The sequence below is a fragment of the Diorhabda carinulata genome, chromosome 2, assembly GCF_026250575.1.
Source record: "Diorhabda carinulata isolate Delta chromosome 2, icDioCari1.1, whole genome shotgun sequence".
NCBI classification, from domain to species: domain Eukaryota; kingdom Metazoa; phylum Arthropoda; class Insecta; order Coleoptera; family Chrysomelidae; genus Diorhabda; species Diorhabda carinulata.
This window is the reverse complement of record NC_079461.1, coordinates 25,501,983-25,527,879: the sequence shown is the minus strand read 5'-3', so window position 1 is coordinate 25,527,879 and position 25,897 is coordinate 25,501,983. Positions and strand designations below refer to the sequence as shown.

Here is a 25,897-nt window from a genome sequence, read left to right as displayed (position 1 = left end):
CAAGAAAACGAAATAGAAGTCTTTCATGAAAAATTTGAAAGTTTTAGCTTGTTTATTTAGATATTCACATATAAAACATATTTGAAAAGCTTAAGAGAGGAGAATGGAAAAGTTCCGTATTCATATCAAGTAATATAATAATTTTGAATAATAAATTTAAAAACAAATGAACCTCTAATTTAGTTAAAGTTATCATAATTGTAAATTTGTTGCGAAAAAATGTCTATGTAGAAAAGTAAATTTTCTTCTTTATCCACAGTTTAGTACCAGATTCCATCGATAAGCAGCACTTTCTTCATTTTGACGTTTTAAAAATTTCGCATAACCAAATATGGGGATTTCTTGAAACTAATGTGAACTAGATATGAAGTGTCTGTTGAAAATATTCTTTTTTTAAATTCTGTATAAAATTTAGATGTAATTATTTGTTTTACAATTTTAATTGTAGGAAATTGCTTTTAAAAACCCAAGGTGCGTACAGTTTACACAATCAAAACATGATTTTCATAGGTTATGTTTTATAAATTAATTTATTCATAACTAAATAAAAGCCCAACAGCTGTTTTATTGTATTTACAGATGTCTTTCCGCGTTGTACGTAGCTCCAAGTTTCGGCACGTATATGGTCAAGCTCTAAAAAGGGAACAGTGTTACGATAATATTCGCGTATCAAAAAGTTCATGGGATTCAACTTTCTGTGCTGTGAACCCCAAATTTTTGGCTATTATTGTCGAAAGTGCTGGGGGAGGTGCCTTTATTGTCTTACCCCATAACAAGGTAGGTATATTTAATTTTTGGTATACCCTTTAGGTTCATCAAAATCTTCGATATAATCTATTTGGTCATTTATTTTATATATTAAACACAATAATCATGATTATGCTTCGTCTACATTGGGATACTATCCTAGTAAACTCACTCAAGTCTGAATTAACTGATATTAGTTATGTTAGACTATTACAGGTTCAAATTTGCAAAAGCATAATTTTCCAATTAACATAACCCAACAAAAAAAGATATTTATGGTTTCACAATTCTTTAAATATACTAATATTTTATAAAAACTAATTGAAAAAAATAATTGTACTGATCAAAATATGGTGTTGATAAAATTGCTGTATTGGAACACTCATAAACATATTCCAATTATTGAAAAGCTATTTAGAATATTTGATATTCAAGCCGAATGGTATCTTCTTATCTTTGTAGACTGGTAAGTCAAAATAACAAGATTATGGTGATCAGCAACAAGAAAGTACAGTAGTGCTCACATATTGAAGAGTTAAAATGAGTACCATATAACCCATTAAATATTAATCATAAGGTTAATAAAAAAAAATTATCAGTACTAATACAAAGTTATAAAATATGAAAAAAGAATAATTGGAGCAGTAAACTTAATCAAAGTTGAACACTTCCGAAAAATATAAGGTATGTTGTAAAAAATATAATGAAATGCTAAACATCTCAATGATAAGATAAGGAAATTGTCTAAATAACTAATTAAAAATTAGTGCGATAAATAGATGAGACCAGTAACTGTACTAGAATAGCCTTGCGATTACACAATACTATATAAAGAAGGATAAAAAATCAGTGAAAGTCTAACAAGGCATAGCCTTGCTTCCTTTTCCCTCCTACAGGAAAGTTTGGCCAGAAAAAGTCCAACAAGACAGTCCAACAGAACAGAACTTTTTGCCATTTCAAAATACACTTACTTTATTATGCACAACATAAGAGAAATGATACAAAATAATGTACTAACGACACAAAATTAATAGATAATTTATATATGGTAAAAATATATGTGTTCTTGCACAATAGTAAAGATAAGTGGTAAAAAATAGAAAAGATAAAGACACAAAATGTTATGTATTATTTAACTTTTAACTACAAAATAATCAGATTCACAAAGTACTCATGAAACATTTCTATATTGAAGCAAAAAGGGAGGTTAAAAATAGTCACACTAAGGATAATTATTCAAATATTTATGTGAAGAAATAAAAGAATTAATCATTCTCTGATCTGATTTGCAAATTATAATTATTGCCGGATAAATCTGCAGTACAGGGAGTGTTGACCTGAAGGATCATCATCAGGAAGATTTTCATCTAGGTCGATAAAATGATTTCTTAAATATGAAACATGCCAGTTACTTAGGTCATTACTAGAAAGATCTTTTAAATTATAAAATAACATCATTGACAATACAAGGGATGTATTTTTGAGTAAATTTGACTGCGAATTTGTTAGACTTGGATGAAAGAATATAATTCTTCTTCGATAACCTGTCACCAACATGAAATTGCAAATCTCTCTTCCTCAAATTGTAATGTTTTGCTATTTTTTCATAGGCAATTTTTTTCAACTTTTTCCGAACTTCTACAAAAAGTTTAGGAAGAGTTTGGACACCATTGATCAATTAAAATTATCATTAGTGTTAATTATGTTATTCGCATTTTCAGAAATTACATTGTAAAAATCTCTACTTAAAGAAACGTTTTGAGCAAAATTTAGGAATGCTGGGAAATAACTCGTAACGTCATGTTTCATGGTACTAATTGCTTATATAACTTTGTGTAACGAAGTATTCCAGCTAATATTATGAGACCAATTATCATGTTCTCTCTATGTGATTTTCTTGAGGAATATAAGGCATTTCTTGCATTATATACTGTGACAAACAAATGAAGTGAAAACAGTACCATTGGCAATAGAAAAAATCTGTGGAATAACAAAAAGAAGAAAAACTTTATAAACCGAATGGCATGCTACAAATTGAATAATTTTCTCTTAGCTACAATTATTAAGAAACTTTAAAACTAATGGTGGTGATATACTGAATAGAAAATATTTCCATAATAATTTGCTCTGATAAAAATCTATTTTATTATTTTCACAGCAGATGAATTTTTATTTTCTAATTATTATGAGTTGATTAAAAATTTATTGTGAAACAAAAAATGCATTATCAGTGTTTGTGTTTTAACCAAACTACCACATAAAACTTATTTAACCAGAGAATATGCAGATAAGTATTATCTAAAAATATGTGTTGTTTTTATTGATAAGATAGGTGCTGACATATTTATGATTCTATGAACAGTTAAATGTCATGATATAACTGAAATTGTTACTATAGTGCCTTTTTAACTCCAAAGAATATTTTTTTGAAAGAAAAGGCCATGATGAAATGTTTCGAACAAATGTAAAACAAATGTTTCTAACTCTTCCCATAAAATTGGTGGCAAAAATGCAGCATTTATCTGTTTGATATCATGGTGTGATTTATTTGGAAGGTTCAATTTTTATCTATTAAACTTATAATTGATAACTTTCCAATTTCATTTTTAGATTTAATAATTTTCTAGTTACATTCAATTTCAGTTTGAAGGAAATTGTTGATTATGATCAAAGTATGGTGTTTGAAACATTATTTGAACTATTTTCATAATAAAAAAAAACTGATTTATGTTCAAACCATTTCTTCTTTTATCTTAAAAGGGTACATTGGGTGACTATCAATATAACAAATTGAAAGCAATTGATTTTATTAACATTTATATTAATAAATAATAAAAATAGGTTAATATAACAAGGATGATTAACAATATCTACTTAACCAGATTAAAAATGTCTGAAATTATAGAAACAAAAATTTACTTACTTATTGGCTCAACTCCAAAGCTGAATATAGAATTTTATTTAAAAATAGAAAAGTTTATAAGAGATGCAATTCGCGACAACTAGAAATAAAAATATCCGAAAATATTAAATGTGGGAAACATGGATATTTTTCACTTAATTATCACATATTAAAAAGACAAATTAGGGGGAGATGGAGCCCCTTGATACGATTTTTACCTATAACCAATAAAAGATGATTTATGAATAGTAACATCCAATTTAATAATCATAATATATTCAATATATATTCAACTAACTTATTAAATTCAAATTAACTGTTAGATTTAATCACAAAAAGTATTGGAGTCTATTTAATAAAAAGTGAAATTTGTATCAATGGGGTACTATTTCTACAAATTAATCAAGTTTTATTGAATTTTTGATAAATTATGTGCACTTAAGTACTAATTGGAATAAATAATTTTCACGTTTTATATATAAAATAGAACAAGTAAATCCAAACAATAAACTATGCCATGAAAAAAATTCAAACAATAAGATATAATCACTCTTTATTTGGCTCCATCAGTCATTACTAGTTTTTATTAAGTAAATTAACTTATATTGGAATGTTAAAACGTAATAAAGTAATCTCAAAATTGAATAGATAAGCTGATCTACTGCACAATGTCAGAAATATTAACCAAAGCTTCGTCTTTTATATCAGGAAACACAAAAGTTCCATTCAGTTTAGACTATCAGAGTATCTTGACACTATTTTTCCAACAAAATGCTTATAAGGTTGCTTGTTTCCTGCGTTAATTACCTTTGTTATAACATAGTCACCATCATGAAGATCATTTGCTACAGGTGGTGCAGTAATAATGTCATCATCAGATGATTCTAGAGTAGATCCTTCAAAATCAAATTATTCCTCTAATGCCATATTAGAGAGAATATAAAATTAAGTGGATGTTATAAGGGATTACTATGAGAAACCAAATAGATCACATTTTAATACCAAAAAGAAGATCAAAGATGAAACAATATTAAGATCATATACAGAAACAGGTGTTAAGACATATAATCATTTAGTAATAATCAAAATGAAATTAAGAATGGTAAATAAAGTGAACAAGATGAAATAAAGCAGAAATGAAATGTGCAGAAACTGAAAACGAGTGAGGACGTATACAGAAAAAAAACAACTACTCATGAGCAAAGAGAAAGATACTATTGATGAAAATGGGAAGAGATTAAGAAAAGTGTTACAAATGCTACACATGAAGTAATTGGTAGAAAAGGTATAAGAAAAAATAACAAAAGAGATTGACCAAGAATGTATAATAAAAATTGAAGAGAAAAAAGAAGCTAGGTTGTAATGTCCAAGAACTATGAAATGAGATAATTATGATAAATATAGAAAAATAACAAACGGGAGCACAAAAAAATGAAAACAAATTGAATAAAATGGCTATAAGACAGTGTGGACAATTTGGAAAATTATAATAAAAATAATGTGAAATTATATTAACATATAGAGAAACAAGGTAGAAAACGAACTAAAACAAATATTAAAGGAAAATAATGGAGTCACTATTTCAAAAAATACAGTTTGTCCACTGTTGAGTAAAAAAATTTTAAAGTTTTATTCTAAATTGCCACAATAATTGTTTATAGCTTAACATGTATAAATGACACTATTGATATAAACTTTTATTCAATCATTTATCTTATAATTTTATAAATTGAAAATCTCAAATATGATACAATGTGATGTTTGATTTTAATTTATAAAGCACATTTGAAAATGACACTTGAACCCAGTCTCAGAGCAGAGAGATAACAAATTTGTTTAATCACATTTATAATTTTATATTTTTCTTTCAGGTAGGACGCATTGCAGCCGATCATCCTCTTGTAGGTGGTCATAAAGGGCCTGTATTAGATATAGCTTGGTGCCCACATAATGATAATGTTATAGCCAGTGGTTCAGAAGATTGTGTAGTTAAAGTATGGCACATACCAGATCATGGTCTCCATAAAACCCTAACAGAACCTGTAGTTGATCTGGTTTATCATCAACGAAGAGTAGGACTTGTTTTGTGGCATCCTACGGCACTAAATGTACTTCTCACTGCCGGAAGTGATAACCACGTAGTTATATGGAATGTTGGTGAGTTATCTAATGTGCCAATAAAAGGATTTTTAGGTTCATATTGTGAATAATTAAGTGCTAATGAATTATGAAAACCTCTGTGATTTCCAATATTTTTTTAGGAACTGGTGATGCCTTAGTAGAAATAAATTGCCATCCTGATATTGTATACAGTGCTTGTTTCAATTGGAACGGTTCTAAATTATTAACAACATGCAAGGACAAAAAAATCAGAATAATCAATCCACGAACAGGAGAAGTAGAATCTGAAGCTATTGCACATGAAGGTATATGTGTATTTGACAAATGTTTTTGGCATTAAATATTAATTTTGGAATCTTTATAGTTATGTTTGTGTGTGTGTGTGGAAATTAGTATTTTTCTAACAAAATTTTAATCATTTTCTTGAAACAACCACGTCTCTAGTCGCATGCCTGAACACATTGAATTGTAGATTACATTCCTATGAGTTGATCTCATGGCAGTTTCATCTTTTGAATATTTGGTATATGTTGAACCAATTTCGAGTCTGTCCAACTAAATTTAATTTCACTTTTTTGAGATATACTTCAAAAAAGTCTCCCTAGTGTATCTGTACTTGTTGGTTTTTTAAAAAGTGTTGATTACCACAAAAATGACCTTAATATGTATAATAACCCTATGGGGGCTTTCCTTCTGCCCTGGAATGTTTTTTTCATTTGGAATACAATTGTCCTCTTTTTTTTTATTTACAGATGTACTGATGTTTTTGTCGAGGTTAATAAAAAATTCCCTTATTGGCATGTTATACTGGGTATTAATTTATTAATGCCTGAATATCACTCAAGAAAACAGTGTAAGAACACCTAAAGATATAATCAGAGGTATTTCAATAACCTAAAGTTGGATCTGAATTTTCTTATCCCCTTTTTAATTATAATTATTCAGTGTGTTTCTTTGCATAGAAATTTAAAAAGTCTATCTGGTCTATAATTTATATTCACTAATGAATATTTTTAGGTTCAAAGGCTACAAGAGCAATCTTTTTAAGACATGGCCTAGTATTTACTACGGGTTTTTCAAAAATGTCTGAGAGACAATACAGTCTGCGTACACCAGATTGTTTGGAAGAACCAATTGTAATGGTAGAATTAGATACCTCAAATGGTGTAATGTTTCCACTGTATGATCCAGATACAAACCTAGTATACCTCTGTGGTAAAGGTGACTCTGTAATCAGGTAAGTTTATAAACTTCCCGGAAAATTGAAGTATAATTTATTATTTGGTTAAAAGTAAATGAAAGAATTTAAAGCTTTTTTTATTAGCTCAATTTTGTTGCTAACCAATATTTATATCTGAAATAAGGTTATTTTTTCAAGATAATACAAAACAAGGTATAATTTACGAATACCTCGAATAAATGAGCTTGAAATACAATAAGTACATTTTCTATTATTTTTGTGAAACTAGTAAAGAATTAAAACTTGGCTAAATTGGCTATAGTAATATTAATGAATATAGTTTAAAAAAACTAAAAAACAGGATTTTAAAGCACATAAACTTATTTTAAAAATTATTTTCAACTTTTCAGTTTGATGTGTTTTTTAGTTTTTATAAACTATATTTATTTTCCACTTCCTAGTTTTATTTATTGTCAAAAATAAAATTTTTCTTTAAGTTCTAGACATTAATATTTTCAATCTCCAACAGAGATGTAAAATTCTACTCAAACAACATAATAAAATTTAAGGTGTTCAATTCTTAAGTAATACTGATAAAAGTATTTTAGTAAATCTCCAACAGAGCGCAGACAATTATAAAATTTGTTTCGATGTAAAGAGAAAATTTGCAGTAATAATCTCTAAAAAAAATTTGCTGAAAAAAAAATTTTTTACAGCATGAAAGGGGTTTGATCCCACGACCGACGAATCCGGAGGTTGACGCCTTAGCCCGCTCGTCATTTCGATTTGTTATCAAGTTTCCTCGTAATCATGTTCAACAGCAGAAATTAATTTTAGCCGATCCATTACGCCTTTCAATTTTCCTCTTATCATAGTTTTACCTTTGGGATATAAAAAGGCTGATCTATATTTTTCAAACTTTACGGTCTACTTACTACAGACTTATATTAATGGCTTAAAATTCTGTATGTTCATTGTAGTCACATTTGAATTGTATGAGATCGGGTTTGGACCTTTCTAACTTTATGTTTGCTGGTGCATTTGATTTGATATACATTAGAGCAGCGGTTTCCAACCTTTTTGTACCTGCGCCCCCCTTTAAAAAAATTGTTGCGCTCCCCTAATTTTTCTAAAAATCTAATTTCATAAATACTCAACTGATATTATAATTAATTCAATGGGGCACATAATAATATACAATATTTTGTAAAAATATACATATAAAAATAATTATTTATTATAAGAAATAATAATTTTAAATTAATGAAAACAAATCTCACAAAGATTCAAAAAAAAAAGAATATATAATTAATACAACATAATAAAAATTTAATGCGACGATTGAGCTTGTTTTTCAGCACAAATTTTCTCAAATTGAAGACATCGCGTTTCTGAGTTTCTTTTCAATCACTAAGCAAGATCGATACTTTGTTTTTAAGACACCTACTGTAGAAAAACCAGTTTCACATAGGTAAGATGTTACAAATGGCAATAAAATTTCTAAAGCTTTGTTTGTCAAAGTAGGAAAATCAACCTTTACTCGTAGCCAAAACGTAACAATATTATTTTCGTCTTGAAACATCTGCTTTAATGTGCTATCACTAGATAAATCAATTATCATTTCCTGCTCTGTTGTCGTAAGACCAAAATCATCATATTCTTCAATCACAAACGGGTTTCTCTAATCCATTCAAATTTGAACATGTCAAAATCTTTAAAGTAAAACGAGAATTCCTTCTATAAACTGGTCAAATGATTATTAATAAGAACTTTACTTTCTTTTAATCCATCAGCAAGATAGGTAATTTTAGAAGTGGGAAACATGTCAAAGTTATTATTTTTCAAACTTATTATCCACAGTTGCAATTTTTTCATAAATGCAGTAATATTGTCTTTCTGTGTAAAAGCATGAATTTGAGGCCCTTGCATTGATTTATTTAAACTAATGAGTCTTTGAAAAATATCAATTAAATACGCAAGTTTTACAAGGAATTTCGTGCCATAAAACAAGTTTGCTTCATATCTATTATTATCAGTAAGAAATATAGCGATCTCTTCTTTTAGCTCAAACACCCTTTAAAGTACTTTGGCATGAGAAAGCCAACGTGCCTCACAATAATATAGAAGTGATCTATATTCTGAACCTATGTCATCACACAATTTTGCGAAAAGCCTTCTTCTTAATGGGCTATTGTTGATAAAATTTACAACTTTTATAATAATTTCAAATACTGTTTGTAGATCTTGAAAAAAGTGATTGTCTATGAATCATGCAATCCGTGGAAACTGCACGAGGAGCCACCTTTCGAACTAGTGCCTGTAGACCAGCATTTTTCCTGTCATAGATGGAACTCCATTCGTGCATGGTCTGACACAGTTCTCCTACAGAATGTCAGTATTGCATTCAATAGGTTTACAGAATAACATCAGTTTCTACAACATATCTTACATATGTTATCAAGTGTGCATTCTTAAGAACATCGGTAGCCTCATCTACTTGCAATGTGAAAGAAGATAGTTTTACTTTTTCTATTAATTAATCGCAGAGATCTTCAGATATGTCGGATATTCGTTTTCCCACCATATTATCTGCAATTGGAATTATTATAAATTGATCAGCATATGATTCACCGAGCATCGTATCTATTATGTCAATAGCTGCAGGTAGTACCAAAGTTTCTCCTATGGAATGGGTTTTTTTGCATTTAGCAATTCTATGAGAAACTTTATATGACGCAAGCCATGCTTTTTGTGTTATAGACATGGTCTTTGGAAACATTTCTTGTTGTTTATATAAATTCTCTGATTTTCTTTCGAAAAATTTTCTTATCTTAACGTGATCTGCATGTACTTTGTCAAGATATCGTTTTAATTTATTTGGTTTCATGCTATCTGAGGCCAAAGTATTCGTTCACTGGAAACACATTGATTGTTCTTGGCCATTAATAAGCTTGTACAGGGTGTTTCTATATTCGAACGACAATGCTCTACTACAGAAGATCTCAATAAATGATTCATTTTGATATAAGAATACGAACCCTTATGAAGCTTAGTTGCTGAGATATAGGGTGTTCAAAATTTTAAATTAAAATAAAAAATTTGCCATAAATCAATAACGCCTTTAAATTTTTTTTTAATTTGGTGACCAATATCCTGCTTAATGAAGTAATATTTTGACATAAACGAACTATGGAAAAATTTAACCATTGGCGCGCTGTCAGTGTTCAAATACAGTGCAAATTCTTTTTTTTTAATTTTGTTTTAATTGCCTGATTATTTTTAGTTAAAAAACTAATAACCTTTTATGGAGCTAAAATGAACGGTTTCACGTTTGGGATCAAGAAAAACCGCACTTTGTTCGTGAAAGGGGATTTCAGCAAAAATACTAGGTTAATGTGTGGGTGGGTATGGTTGAAGATTGCTTAACCGGGCCTTACATTTTACCAAATAAATTAAATGGAGCAATTTATACTCGCTTTCTGGAAGAAATGTTGGATGAATTGTTGGAGAATGTACAGTTAAATATTAGACAACACATGTGGTTTCAACATGATGGGACATCTGTTCATTTTGCTGCAGTGGCAAGAAATTACTTAAACAGACTTTTTTGAGAAAAATGGATTGGTCAGGGTGGACCCAATTGTTGGCCCCCAGATCACCTGACTTAAATCCTATCAATTTATTATATGGGGCTGTATGAAATTCTTAGTGTACGAAACAATCATCGAATCTGAACAAGATCTAATAGCTAGAATTCAAGCTGTGGCAGAAATCATTCAATCTCATTCATATTTATTCTCAAAGATACGTTTTTCAATGACAAAACGGTGTAATAAGTGTATTGAAGTAAGTGGCCAACAGTTTGAATAACTACTGTAATTTTGTTATTGTTGTAATACAGTGTTGTTTAAATTTAATTTGTGCTATTATAATTTATTTTCATTGCCAATTTTGTTATTATTGTAATACATTTTTGTTTGAAATTGAGATTATGAATAATTTTTATTTCTTTTGAACTACTTACGCTTAATAATTATTCGAAATTAAATAAAAAATTAATTAAATTGTAAATTACTTAAGTGCTTGCAGACTTTTGTTTAGAGACAAATTTCTACAACACGATCATTTTAGCTCCATCAAAGGTTTTTAGTTTTTTAACTAAAAATAGTCAGGCAATTTAAAACAAAATTAAAAAAAGAATTTGATCCAGTGACGTAAAAAATAGGGGAGTTAAAGTGACAACTAACCCTGACAACGCGCCACTAAATTTTTCCAAGGTTTGTTTATGTCAAAATATTACTTCATTAAGGAGCATATTTGAAAAGAAAATTTAAAGGCGTTTTTGATTTATAGAAAATTTTTGATTCTGATTTAAACTTTTGAACACTTTATATCTCAACAATTAGGCCTCGTAAGGGTTCGAATTCCTATATCAAAATGAATTATTTGTTGAGATCTCTCTGTGGTAGAGCGTTGTCGGTCGAATATAGAAACACCCTAAATCCTAATGATAAGTACATTGGATCATATTTTCTATATTTAGGTTTACTATTTTGCAAAGATGTATTTCCTTTATTTTCACCACCTTTTCTTTTGCCCTCTGCTTTTGCTTCATTTAATTTTCTTTTCTACCCAATTACGTATTTATCTATCGAAAAGGGTTATTTTTTTAAATTAAATGAAAATACTTTTTTCACTACTGGCTTTAAAAGCGGTCTGTAGGCTATATGCAACCCTCCATTAAAAGTCCACTTTATTCGCTAGGGAATAAAGAACATTTCAGTAATTTACAACAATTAAGGATAGATATTAGAAAAAAACTATATTATAATACAATTTTTATCTTCGGCAAGATCGTATTTATTCATATTTTACAAATTAAAATATTGATGAATGAAAAATATTTCAATTTAAAAATTAAATTTGACAGGAATTGGATATATTATTAAGTACGCCATCTTGTGTTGATTCAGTAATATAGATACAAGCATCTGAATTAATAAGCAACCTAGCAACTATAAATTTTGTTTCTAATATGACTTTACATTAATTTAAAATACAATAAAATTATATCAATATTATCTTGTTTTCATTTATACTTTTAAATTAAATATCAGTCTTAATTAGGGTAATTTTTATATGTAGAATTAAAAACCAATTTTTTCTCAAAATTAATTACTGAAATATAAACAACTTAAAAGTAACTTGCGATCTTACATAAATGTGAATTTTTCCAATAACAATATTTATATTATTCAATTAAAACGGTTACTGGCAAATTTACGATAAAGTCAAAAATGTGCTAGTAATGAAAAAAATCGTATATTTACCTCGGCCAGGATGTTATTTTATTGTTTCGGATGTTTATAACCCTGGCACTACGCGCTCGTGCCGATAAACTACCTCAACTATAAAATAACATTTCCTGTTTAATAATGTACTATTATAACAGTTGTGAAATTTACCTCAATATTAATTTAGAAGTTACCAAAGCGAAGTGTCTCAATCCATATGTCAACGTGGTTATCTCAAGCACTACTAACAACAGAAAAAAAAACAGATGCTTCTGTTTACTGAATTTTGGCGCGTGTAAGCCCATAGGGGAGCGCGATCCACAGGCTGGAAACCACTGCATTATATTGTAGAGTTAATCAAAATTACTTCTGAAATAAATTACATATTATTCAATGGATAAAAAAATTTGCCGTTTAATAGAGTAAAAGTTATTATAAATATAAATCTTTATGACCATACCAAGTGCTTTGACATTTGAATTTAAGAGTTTTCAAAAAGTGGAGTTAATCGATGCGTGCACTGAATGCTCATATTTCAAATAACACATAACATTTAGTTAACTATAAATTGAAATGTATTTTCCTTTTAGATATTTTGAAATCACTGCAGAACCACCTTTTGTACACTATATTAATACCTTCCAAACACCAGATCCTCAGAGAGGAATTGGGATGATGCCAAAGAGAGGATGTGATGTAACATCCTGTGAGATTTCACGCTTCTATAGACTTAACAATTCAGGACTTTGTCAAGTTAGTATATTGTTAAATCTCATACAAAAATTAGTCTACATAAAATTATCAACTTTTTCATTTCTGAAATAACTAGAAATTGAGACAATTCAATAACTTATTTTCAAACGTTTTATTAAGATTTTGTTCATTATCTTAGAAACCAATTATGACTGAATAATTTCTCCTTTTTATAGTTGTTTTTCTGATTGTGGTCTTTGCATTCATTTCTATTCTCTCCAAACTCATTGCTACTTATTTCGTTAGATTTCAAGTTGAACCTGTTTCTTGGAGAGTTGCTTAATTCTTAGATTCATTTCCCTATATATCAGATTCTTCTGTTTGTGTCTGGAATATGCAAATAAGACTCATTAAGTCGTGTGACTAATTAAAACAAAAATCGATTTTATTCATGTAATCTCCTTCAAGAGTAATACAATAATTCCAACGCTTCTCTAACTTTTGGATGCCGTGCTTGTAGAAAGATTTTTCTTTCCAGTGAGCATTTTTTTGAGATCAGCGAATAACCAGTAGTCGCTGGAGACCAGATCTTGACTATACGGTGGATGAAGAAGCAATTTATTCAATTTATCAATCGTTGTCATCGATTTGTGAATCGTTGCATTGTCTTGGTGAAACAGTGGTTTTTTCTTCGACATATGAGGCCGTTTTACCTTCATTTTTGCATTCAAACGATCCAATCGCTATTAATTCTCCTCTTCTTTGGAGATAGTAGATGAACAATCTTCCATGCGCATACCAAAATACTGAAGCCATAACCTTCCCAGCTGACTATTGTGCCTATGGACGATTCGGTCGTGCATCACTGGCTGCAGTCCACTCAGATGGTGATCGTTTTGAGTCCGGAGTAAATTGATAGATCCATGTTTCATCCATTGTCACATACCAATACAAAAAATCTGATTTATTACGTGTAACATGGCTAAACACTTCTCTGAATCATCAACACGTTGTTTTTTTTTTGATCGACTGCGAGTAAACCCGGCATCCACTTTTATAAGGTTTCTTGTGGTCAAATGTTCATACATAATTAAACACACAGCCTTCTGAAATCTTTATGGCCTCAGCTATCTCACGCCAATTTCAATTTACGATTAGATATAACCAGTTTGTGGACGTTTTTGATGTTTTCTGGAGTAACCACCTCAATTGGACCACCAGAACGTTCACCATCATTCATTGGTGTCTGTACGACTACGTTCAAATTCAGCAAACCAATAACAAATGGCACTTTTCGATGGAGCAGTGTACGGATAACACTTTTGAAGCAAGAAACAATGATAATTTAACACACGAAATTAATTTGAAAATAACAAAAGTAGATTCACTTAAATGGCTGTCACTTTTTCCCGTTTAATCAAAATGTCGTGAAATTTTACACAAAGTCTTTTGGAAGTTGATACTTCATAAACGTCATATGGATTTGACAGTAGCAGCTCCATCTGTGTGTCAGTCACACCTCTTATTGAGTGATGTTATACATAATCGATGATAAAATTTTGTACCATTAGAATGTAAATTAATATACCCTCTCCTTGATAGGTAATTACCATGACAGTGCCTAGAAAATCTGAGCTCTTCCAAGAAGACTTATACCCTGATACATTAGGTGACCAATCAGCACAAACTGCTGATGAATGGATAAATGGTCAAGATGTAGAGCCTATTTTAATATCTTTGAAGGATGGCTATAAACCACCAGAATCAAAGTCTTCGTTATCTGTAACAAGAAGAAGTAATTTATTAGATAAAATTCCACCTAAGGGCGCAAAAGGAAGTAGTCAGAGTGCACCAGCTACTGTAAGTTAACATATTTTTGATAATGTGATGATCATTTATTAAAATTTTCACTTGGCCTTGTTGTATTATTCATGGATTATATACTGATATTTGATTGAGAGTCACAGAAATTAGTTACATTGCAACACAATTTGTTACTTATTTTTTTGCAAAATAATCGCAAACTCATTTGTACTTATGTTCAAATTTAATAATAGAAAAAAAAAATTCATTTTCAGGATAAAACATTACAAGAATTTGCTGACGAAATAAGAAAATTGAAGGCTATGATAGTAAAACATGAAAACCGAATCCGAGCTCTCGAAGCAGAAGTGGCATTGAAGAAAGCTGTTACTGCTGACGATGATGACGGTCCAGGAGGTGGTGATGGATTAAATGCACAACCTACACCGTTGGCTTCTGATGAGGTGTAACATTTTTCACATATGGATGTACACAACGATTGTCAAACTGCTCAACTAATATTTTTAAAGGTACATGTATATATGTTACATTTTCTATAAATAAGTCCGCTGTCAACTGTATCAAAATTAGTGGAGTTAGTAGAGTTAATATAATTGAAAAGACAATCATCTTATGTAGATTTACTTAAAATATAGGGGAAAGGTTAGACTGCAAGAGCTGCCCTCGTCGCTACAACTCCTCCTCTTCGTTACTACTACCACTAACATTACGGCCTTCAGAGAACCTTGGCTTCATCCACCACATTCCTCCAGTTAGGGTCCAACGCTCAGGGTCTACCCCATCACACGTTACGCCCGAAGATCATAACACAACCACGGCTTTTGATTGATTTTCCCTTTCAGTTTAAATAAATATTTTCCTTTTATCTTGCATATTTCTGTCCACTTATTTCATAGGACTTTTTATTTCAATTTTGATGAAAGGTAATAAATCTTTATAATCTGTTTCTCTAAAATTAATACTATCTTCATTGAGACTTTGCAATGCTGGCATAGTTCGATACTCTAGCTGATACTTTGAATATGATTGATTTGTCATTGTTTTTCATGTATAGACCAAACCCGGTTTTGTTCTCTTCATTTTTAGAGCCATCTGTATATATTGTCTGGTAATCGGGCCAAGATTTTAAGAGTTCAAGATTGTGTATTTTGACATCCATTAATTAAGAATCATAAGGGTATAAAAAACAAGGGTTTTTTCAATATGCGGGTTTAATGATAACCTTTCACTTTTGAAAAATTGGTACATTTGGAAATAAACTCTTGATCTTCGTATAAGTTCATGAGTAAGGGAAGGATTAATTTTTTTTTATTTATAGTTATTTGATAATATATTTTTGTGCTAGCCACGCTCGTCTCCAATTGAGTGGGAATTCACTAGCCTCTACTAGAAGTGAATTTGTTGTAAATCATAAGCAACGTTTTAGGACCTGCTCCCCACCAAGCTGTAGAGATTGATCTCATAATGTTTATCCCTTTTTGTGCTTTTGCTACAATATTGTTTATGTGTTTGGGGAATTTCATTTTTTCAACTAATATAACTCCTAAATACTTGAATGATGTAACAAATTCGATAGCCTCTCCTTTAGTTTCTATTTCAGGTATTAATATAGTGATTTCCTTTTTTGGATCCCTTTGATTTGTGCACTGAGAGATGTAGGAAATGCTGCTCTAGCCATCTTCCTATATTATATAAAGATTCATTCATATTCCTGATTTTTTTATGGATATTGGTGTAATGTCATCCACAAATGCCAATAATTCTACTCCCTCTGTCTTCAAATCAAACATCTCATTCGTGTAAATGTTGTTTGGTAATGGACTTACAGCCGAACTCTGAGGTAATCCTTTATGTACTTCCCCTGGTATTCTCACATTATCATAGGCCGATTTAATATCAAGAAAAAGAGCTAGCAATTTTTTTAAAGGATTTTATTTTAGTTTCTAGCATAACCAAATATTTTATATATTCTCATTTTGATGATTTTACTTATATGTTGCAATATATGTAATTTCTGTTCATTAATTCTGAGCTCTCTTCATGTTACTCTTTTCTGGAATTTTTTGTAGTTACTTCAATCTTAAAAATATGTTATTACTAATTGAGATTTGATATGTATTTTTATTTCAGGTGTTGCACACGTTTTGGTTTTGCAATTGCTCCGCTTTTTATACATAATATTATTTTAAGAACCATCATTTTATTTATTTTTTTTATCATTCAAATATATTTTATTAACTCCATATCATCGACATCATGAAGTGCTCTTATAATATTACTATTAAGATAGTTGTTTGAACTTGTTCAAAAATGTTATAATGCAAAATGTTCATAAATCTTATTTTAAGATTGCCTTAAGCCAAATACAAAGAAATGTTATTAATTTACCACAATTTGAATTTGTTTAATGTCATGTTAGTATAAACGAACAATAAATATTTAAAAGTGACATTTATTACCTTTAACCAAATAATTTCTAACTGACACCTTCTTTGACATAATTGAAACAGGTATTTTTGAAAGATCATGAGTCCATGAAACCAAACTTTTCAGGAGAGACAACAAACTAAATACTGAAAAAAATTCAAGGTCACATAATTTGTTTGTTATGAAAATATAAAATACGCACATATTTACATGTTGTCATGTTTTTTGACAATAAAAAATGTTTACATTTTTGAAAAAAAAGCATCAAAAGAAACTTATATTATTACTAGAATTTCTCTAAAAATGAAAGACTGTGTATTGGATAATTTGTGTTAAATTAAAAAAATAATCAGCATATGTTTCAACTACTCCCTACTCATTATCATTTTCTGACGTAGGCTACAGGAATATTTCTTGATAAAAAGTCATTATATCCTCTTCTGGGGGTAGATACTTTTCTATTTTCCTCAAATCTTCAATTCTATAAATATTTTTTGGAATTTTGTCCAATGGATAAAATTGTTTAGTGGGTAAAATTGGCTCAGAAGCAGTTTTTCTAGATTGTATTCAAATTGGCGAAATTTTGAAACATTGGATGATTTTTTTGTCCTTAGGTACTTTACCTTCCTTTGTTTCTTCAGAGATGACCTTCTTTTCGTAATAATGAGGCCACCATTTCGTAAACGCCAATACATCTTCATTATTAACCATTTTCAATTTGAAATTTTTTTTTTCACTAGAATTTAGTATTTTGTTTAGTTTCTCCTGATAGCTTCCATTCCTTACTTTCACACTCAACAATCTTTGCTTTCTGTTATGGATTAAGAGCTTCTGTAAGTTTTTCACAAACTTTTTTTTCATTTCAAGTTTTTGTGTCAAAATTTCGAGAACGATAGTTTTGGAGATTGACAGCTCCTCAACGATCATTCTGACTGTTAATCTACGGTCTTTAAGAAAACAAGCCCGAATTTGTTTAACTTTTTCTTCAGAACTCGATGAGTCTCCTTTCACTTCTACTCCGTCTTGCAGAACCTTTTAAAAACATTTTTACTTGTGTGTTTGGATATGTTATTTTGTACATCCTAACCATTTCTTTTATATTGAGCTTAGATCTAAATATTTATATTCTCGTGAAGTTTAATGAGCAATTTTATTGAAAAACGAAGATATATGATCTTCTACACTTCTTCTTATTTGTAGGTCTATCACATGCGAAATGTTTTTTCCACGTATGTCACAAGGTGCTTGTCCTAAAGCCAATAGCTTAATAAGGCGTCTCAGTCTTCGCGGAGGGATTTCGTGAAAAGCTTTTTTGCAAACATTGGTTTCTCCAGCAGAATGGGAGACGTGATATAAGACATTCGCGGCTCTCTCTATACTCGAATTTAAACTTCTTGGTTGTTTTCTGAATATTGGTTGCAGCAACTTTTTATAAATTTTATCACATAACTCCTCAGAAATTAAAATTGGTATGCATCGAGCCCGAAATCTAAAATGATAATAAAAAATATCTTAGAATCTATTGTATTTGAAACCTAAAAAAAGTAAAGAAAACATATCAAAAAATCTCAACCTGCAATCGTCTCCACTAGGTTTTGTTTGACACAAATTCCCCTTATAGTTTACTTACGGAAGATTATACAGTATTAACTTCTTTATAGTTTTGCATGTATATTCTTTTTGTTTGACTTCTTTAATCTATTTCTGGTGCCTAGGCTACTCTTCTTCACTCATTTTTACATCACGCAATAAATAAGAAATATTAAATAGAACATAAGTTCAGTAACTAGTGTTGTTTCAAATATATTTCGATTTGAGAGGAAACTAAACTTAAATGGAAAGAAAAGGACTCGAGAATTGTTTCAATTATGTCAAGGGTGTGATTACCAGCATAAAAATACGTGGTCTCATGTTTTTTCGAACATATCTGATTCAAATGTTTCAGATATAAATTATCATTCTGGTGCTTGCTATAAACGAGATATCTTGAAGAAGTGTAACAGAATCGTTTTAAACAAAAAATAATTCTATTATATAACTACTTTTATTTGTCTTGAAAAATAATTTGAGTAAATTCCAAATAAAAATGTCACTTTTTGAAATTTTTTAATGTTTCATTTCATACAATACCAATATATGAATTATATCCTTTCTTAAATAAGTTTAAATAAAAAATTCTTGTTGTTGACTGTTCATATTGAAATTTATCCAATGACAACTTTCATTTTCCACTTAAAGATCTAAATGTAATAAAACAAAGATACTATAGTTAATGTAAAATTCCAGATTAAAAAATGTGGTAAGTCTACAATGTTTCTATTTAAAATTTCGTATCAAGCAATAAAGTATGGCTCCATCAAAACACATATTGGATAAGTTGCAAATGATAAATACAGACATGACATTTATAGTTATATGTGGTTTGTATATAACATTTTATTAAGACATCTAACGTGTTAGATATATTTATATAGTTTATGAAATTGTTGTGGAATTTTTGATAATTATTTTTAAAAGAACTTGTTCAGTATTTTTATAACTTATAAATTAATAAGTGCAATTTGAAATAGACTGAAGCCTGATTGGGCGATTTCATCAAGTAATTAAATAAGACTACAATTAAGCGCGCAAAAAGTAAGACTGGTTACCGAAAAAAACGAATTCACTTGAAATATTAATTGAAAAATCACAAGGGTAGCAAATGCTTCCTTGAAAAAACTTTTTAATTTATTTGAACCTTTGTTTTATATTGTATCCAAATAAAAATAATAGGTATAAAAAACTATGAAATTAGAATATCCTTTCTATACTTACGGACCCATTGGCACAATGAAATCATTCTCTTTCATTATCAACCCATCCAGCTCCGGCTAAGGGACTGATGATATTTCATCATACTAACCAGACGTTTGACGAACAGATTTTTTTGTTTTTTATCAATCTCATATTAATCTATTTATTAATATTTAGGTGCATAGCAAATAAAAATATATTTATTTATTTATTTCTCTTCCGTAAGTATATACATAACTAAGAAAGAAGAGAGAGGTAATTTTAATTTCAATAATCAACATATTTACTACATGTAATGCTCTTTATAATCTACATACTTATATAATATATGTACCTACCTAACAACGAATCATCTAGTACAAAAAATCTGTAATTTTTTTTGTTTTTGATTTTTGTTTGTATAATAAAAAGTATGAACAATATTATGCAAACTAGATAATATTTTTCATTGTGTCATAATGCACAAACAAATTTAGCACTTTGCAGCTTTAGACCTTCAGATGCACTCAGAGTGGTACAGTTTTCTTTCTAGTCGTTGTCATTATTATCGTTGTTATCTTGTCTGTTGACGATAACATTTTGTGAAATATTTTCGTCAGTCGACTCCTCATCAACAGCAAAATATTGTTCAAGTTCTTCAAATCTCGCCCAGACAGGCAGCAGCACATTATCATCGTCGTTGTCGATAGCAACACTGGAAGTACTGGGATTGTCACGGGTAAATTGTAGTCGTAAACTTCTTCCAGGCATCGTAAATCATTAGAATGGCATCAAGTATGTTTGGCACCTCTGGTATCTTCTTTTGTATCAAGACTGGCGACAATTTTTAGAACCAGGTTTTAACGAAAGTGTGATTTTAAAACTATTTCTTGGTCCATAAGCTGTAATGCCAATGTTGTATTAGGAGGTAGAAAAACGAGAGTTAATACTTCTCAAGTCAGACAGTTGTTAACAAGAAGCAGAATCTTTTTAGTAAGTTCTTGATCCCAGTCGTGTACCCATTTGCTAGGTCTTGCGATTGCTCTCATAATCTACATTTTGGAAATATCTTGGGTTCTTTGACTTGCCGATAATTAACATCTTTTTTTATCGTGCCACACAAGTTAGTTGCAACCATAACAATTATTTTGCCTGTCGAAAGTTTTTTTCGCCTCTAAATTTTACAATTATATCTGGCGTTAGTTTATAGAATAATCGTCTACATTAAATATTTCGTCGTCACTAAATTGTGCTCGCAAAGTAGGCCGAATTTTTGTGTCTTCTCTTAAATTGTTTAGCTATTTAGCAAAAAAAATGTCTTTTGTTGAAGTATAGGCCCATATACGGATATTCGTCGATTACGTTGCAGCTTAAATCATTGTAAAAGTTCCATGTTCACGCGTTTGAGTTGTAAAACATTGGCATTGAAAAAACGTTCTATTTTGTGTTTAATTTTCTTGATTTTGGATTTTGTCGAATTATTTACATCGAACTGATTCGCAATTGTTACATTCGATTCACCAGTTTCTAGGCGTTGTCCTAGTATACTTTTCTCTTTAATGGAGAAACTTTTGTTTTAAAGAAGCCATTAAATACTGCCGTAAAATGAACAGCCGCGTTCAAATCACAAATTCTTACGATTTATTTATAAACATGTCGATAATCGTCGTTGTAACCGGATAATTATGTTGGAAATTCGGTCGTTAAAAGCGGGTGGTCGTTGTAAGTGGAGTCATAATAAATGAATTTACTTTCATAGTAAAACCAAACATATGCTTTGGGTTGGCGACCAAGTAATTTCTGTTTTGTAGTATAAAGTAAAACACTTCCACCTTTAACTTATTTGTACTGAGGTTTATAAATTTTCTACAAATGTGAATAAAACAACCTCTTTTTTTGTACAACGCTTTGACAAATAGTTTTATGATTTTTAATTTGATATGTATTTGTTGTACAGTAAAACTCACCTTAAACTTTTCTCAGAATTGTCAATAAAAAGCACAACTTTGTTGGTTTGTATGGTTGGCGACAAAGTCATTCTGGTTTTGTAGTATAAAATAAAACATAGAATAGTTTTTAATCAATTATATATTTTCCATTTTTCTTAATGACCTTTTGCCATCTTTCTTTCAGTTTCATGATTCCGCGCTCATTTGTGAAAGTTTGACCATTCAAAGAATCCGGCAAACTTCGAAATAAATGGTAATCAGATGGTGCCAGATCAGGGCTGTATGGGGGAAGTGACATCACTTCCCGGCCAAGTTTATCATGGCGGAGCACTGAACCTTTCCGATTTGACAATTCTGGCCGTTTTTCTTTGATTGCTTCATCCAGTTTCATTAATTGTGTTTTTGATGTGGTTTGTTCTGGTTCTCCGTGTTTGCTTAATGATCGTTTTTGAACTATGTTACTATACAGGACCCATTTTTCGTCACCAGAGGTCAGTTTCATTTCGTTTAAGGTGCATATCGCAAATTTTGATTCTTTGTCTTAAATAAATTTCATTTAATTTGTGAGGTACCCAAATATCAAGCTTCTTAATCCTAGATATTTTAAGTGTTTTTCAATTGTTGTGCGCGATACATTTAGCTCCAGAACGGAATTTTTTATAGCAATTCTGACACGTGTGCTCTGTTAAGTAATCAGCACCAGAAACTTCTTTGAGAACCGCAGCAGCTTTTTTTCCTTTAAGGAAATAAAAAATAAAATATGCCCAAAATATTCGTTTCTGCACACCATTTAAAATTAACCAAGAACTAATAGTTTTAATAAAAATCACGCTTCTAAAGTTACGTCAAAGTACAGCAATAACTTAAGTTATTCAAAAAATAAAGGAAGGCTTATTATCAGTAAAAACCAAAAGTACTTAGTTACCAACCTTATATTTAGTTCGATCAACAAGTTTGGTTGTTGAATGCGGACTACACTGTATTTCTATTCATTACTTTTCCCTAGATACAGTACAACCTCAATATAACAAATCGAAAGGAAACAAATGAATATTCAGTTATATATTGTAAACCATTGTATTAATATAAAATTAAAACAACAACCACGAGTTAACTTTCTTCGCCACAATAATTTTCACAGTTTTTCATTTGCTGTGTTTTGTTGACTCAATTTACAAAAAAATGTGGCTTAACTCTTTTCACCATCAAGGCGACGAAATATTAATTAATGAACTTTATAATTTCGATTTTGATAGTAGGATATACAGAGGTTTGACAAAAAAATGTATTTTAAAGGGTAACACCACTGTAGAGCCCGGTTTTTGAAGATCATTTTTGGAATTTTTTTTAAGAAAACTACATCAGATGCAAAATCTAATTGGATGACTTTATTATACATGTATTGAAGTAATTAAATGAATTTTCACAGAGCGTTCAAAAACAAAATGGCGTAAATACAGAGCTATAAGCATAAGAGGAATTTTTAGAGAGGCCTCCACTACCACCAACTTTTCGTCGTAGTTATTGATATGATACTTAAAAATTAAGTTTTTTCTTAATGTTTGAACTATAAATAAGAGAAGTAAATAAGGTTTCCAAAAATATCAAATTTTAACAAAATGGCGGAAGTTAAAAAAAAATAATTATTTTTTCGTATAAAAGAATCATGAAACATCGGTTGTAAATTATTTTATTATGTTATATTATTAAAAATCCTTGGTAGTTCCCTAGAAATTGATGTTATAAAGCTTTTGTCAAAGTTTTAAATCAATCGTAACAAATTTGGCTGAATAATTGTGGTGGTAGTGTTTGAAGGTTTGAAAACGGACGATAAGCGTGATGCAACTGTCAAACTGACGCTATACTAATACATTAACACAAATACAGTTCATAATTTCACTAGTGCCACCCATTGGTACTATTTACTAGTAGAAATAGTCGCTAAGGAATATCTGAAGCAGGTAAGCATTTCGGAGCTAAAAAAAGATATTTACTTTTTATAATTTTTACAGTGGTGTTACCCCTTAATAGAGCATATTTCATTATTTTGTATCAATGGTAGCATTAGGCCAGTTTTGAATCTTATTTATGATTTCATTTTGATCAAAAGTTCGCTGGTCACTATAATTTCATCGCAAAGACTATTGAATTGCCTAAATCAATGCTTAGCTTCCGTTTTCTTCAAAATAATGTAACAAACCTTTGTCTTGAGGCTCTTGATTTGCAAAAACTACATGGCCCTGGCCTAATATTTTTTCTTAATGCTCTCGAGTGTCACAGGAAATATTTTGGCTACTCATACTGGTGTCAAGCATTCTCCACTCAAATCAGTAACTGCAGCACACCCTGGAGTGTGATTATGATATTGGCGAAAGTTAATTTTCATTTTAAAGTTTCAAATTGAAGTGTAAAAAACAAATCCAGAGTTCTTCTATTCAAAGCTATAGCCAAATAATAAAATATGCGCTAATTTTCCTAGTTGTATATGATTCCACTGTAAACTTTCTATTGTTGGTTTGAGGTAGAGTAGAAATCTCTTAAATAAGGTACTTATTTTATAAGAAATTGAAAAATTATTTATAATTGCTATTAACAAAGTAAAAATTTTTCACATGTGCCAAACAAATATTGTTCATATTATCATAATTTGTTGACTTGTTCATTCATACAGACTAGAATTACTATGTGGTATGTAACATAAAACAATTGTGGTTTAGACAACATTTATTAGGAGACAATACGGCTGTAATAAATGTAGCTAATGTGTTTTTTCCGTTTTTGTGGTTATTGATTCGTCATCTGTAGCCATTAGCATTGCGCACAGAATAAATGTGTGTTTGATGTGTGTAGGAAAACATTCACAATAGATAGAAATATTCTTCGAGACACTTTTTAACTTTTTAAAAATAATTTATTTACAATAAACGATTTTTAAATTTACTCAGGCAATAAAACAATGAGTAACTTTATTAATTACATTGAACTTATATTTATTTTATCAGTATTTTGGAATCCGCTGACCATGTGCAGTGGCGGATTTACAAATTGGTCGCCTATAGGCTATTCAATTTTAGCTGACCTCTGAAATTCGATACTTTGGTTCATAATTATTTAAATTACATTTTCTATAAATAAAATTGCAATTTCATGATTTGAGAGCTATCGTTTTATATAAAATAATGGTATAAGTTGAATTATGATAACGGAGTACATTTTGGCTTGACTTTGATTTCGCGAAATTATTAATTATATGAAATATTGTTTATTAGATCTGACTCTATGCACGAAAAAGCTAAAGTGTTTAGCTTCTCTTGATTTTTCTTTCCTTTAATTTCGTGAACCAAAAAAAATTAAACAAAATTTGCCTCCCTAGGCTGCTCAACCTTGGTAAATCCACCACTGACCATGTGCATATTATTTATTCTTCGTTGGTATCTGCTGATCGTTATGCAGTGTCGGGGACCTTTCATATTTCTATGTATTAATGCAATAATTTTTTCCACGTTCAAATAAATCACGTTATGAAATTGATCATAATCATAAATTCGCAATAATAACATTAAGTAAATTGTAAATATAGTAAATTGTTAGAAAATATGTATATTGTAATTTTTATAACATGTCTTTGAATAGATTATCAGAAATTCCATAGAGTCTATTGCATGCTGCTATGTTAACAACAAATAATAATGTATATAATTGTAAAAACAGTTTATAAAGCATTTTTTTCAGTTAACTAATAAAAATTAATATGATTGTGTTAGTATTTTTACAAATACAGTAAAAATTTAACAAAAGTTCAATCCCTTTTTCTCTCCCATATTTTAGATACAATATTTAACCAAAATAATAAATTTGTATCGATAAATTCACAGATATCAGTTATCTATAAATGTTGCTTCGTTATTTTTTGTATTTCTTCCGCAACCCGACAACGTTGTAAAGAAGAAGCACCTGGGACATGACTGGCGCCAAGACCAGAACGCTT

At 29.8% G+C, this 25,897-nt stretch overlaps 1 protein-coding gene across 1 annotated transcript; it reads left to right on the top strand.

Annotated features, from left to right (window-relative positions):
- The first annotated feature begins 257 nt into the window (after positions 1-257).
- LOC130903541 (coronin-6) lies at positions 258-25,665 on the top strand. The gene is made up of 9 exons (XM_057815693.1): positions 258-471; positions 580-781; positions 5,525-5,806; positions 5,911-6,075; positions 6,788-7,007; positions 12,835-12,997; positions 14,540-14,797; positions 15,016-15,270; positions 16,892-25,665. The coding sequence occupies exons 2-8, from the start codon at positions 580-582 to the stop codon at positions 15,208-15,210; spliced, it is 1,485 nt and encodes a 494-aa protein (XP_057671676.1). The 5' UTR covers positions 258-471; the 3' UTR covers positions 15,211-15,270; positions 16,892-25,665.
- The last annotated feature ends 232 nt before the right edge of the window (positions 25,666-25,897 follow it).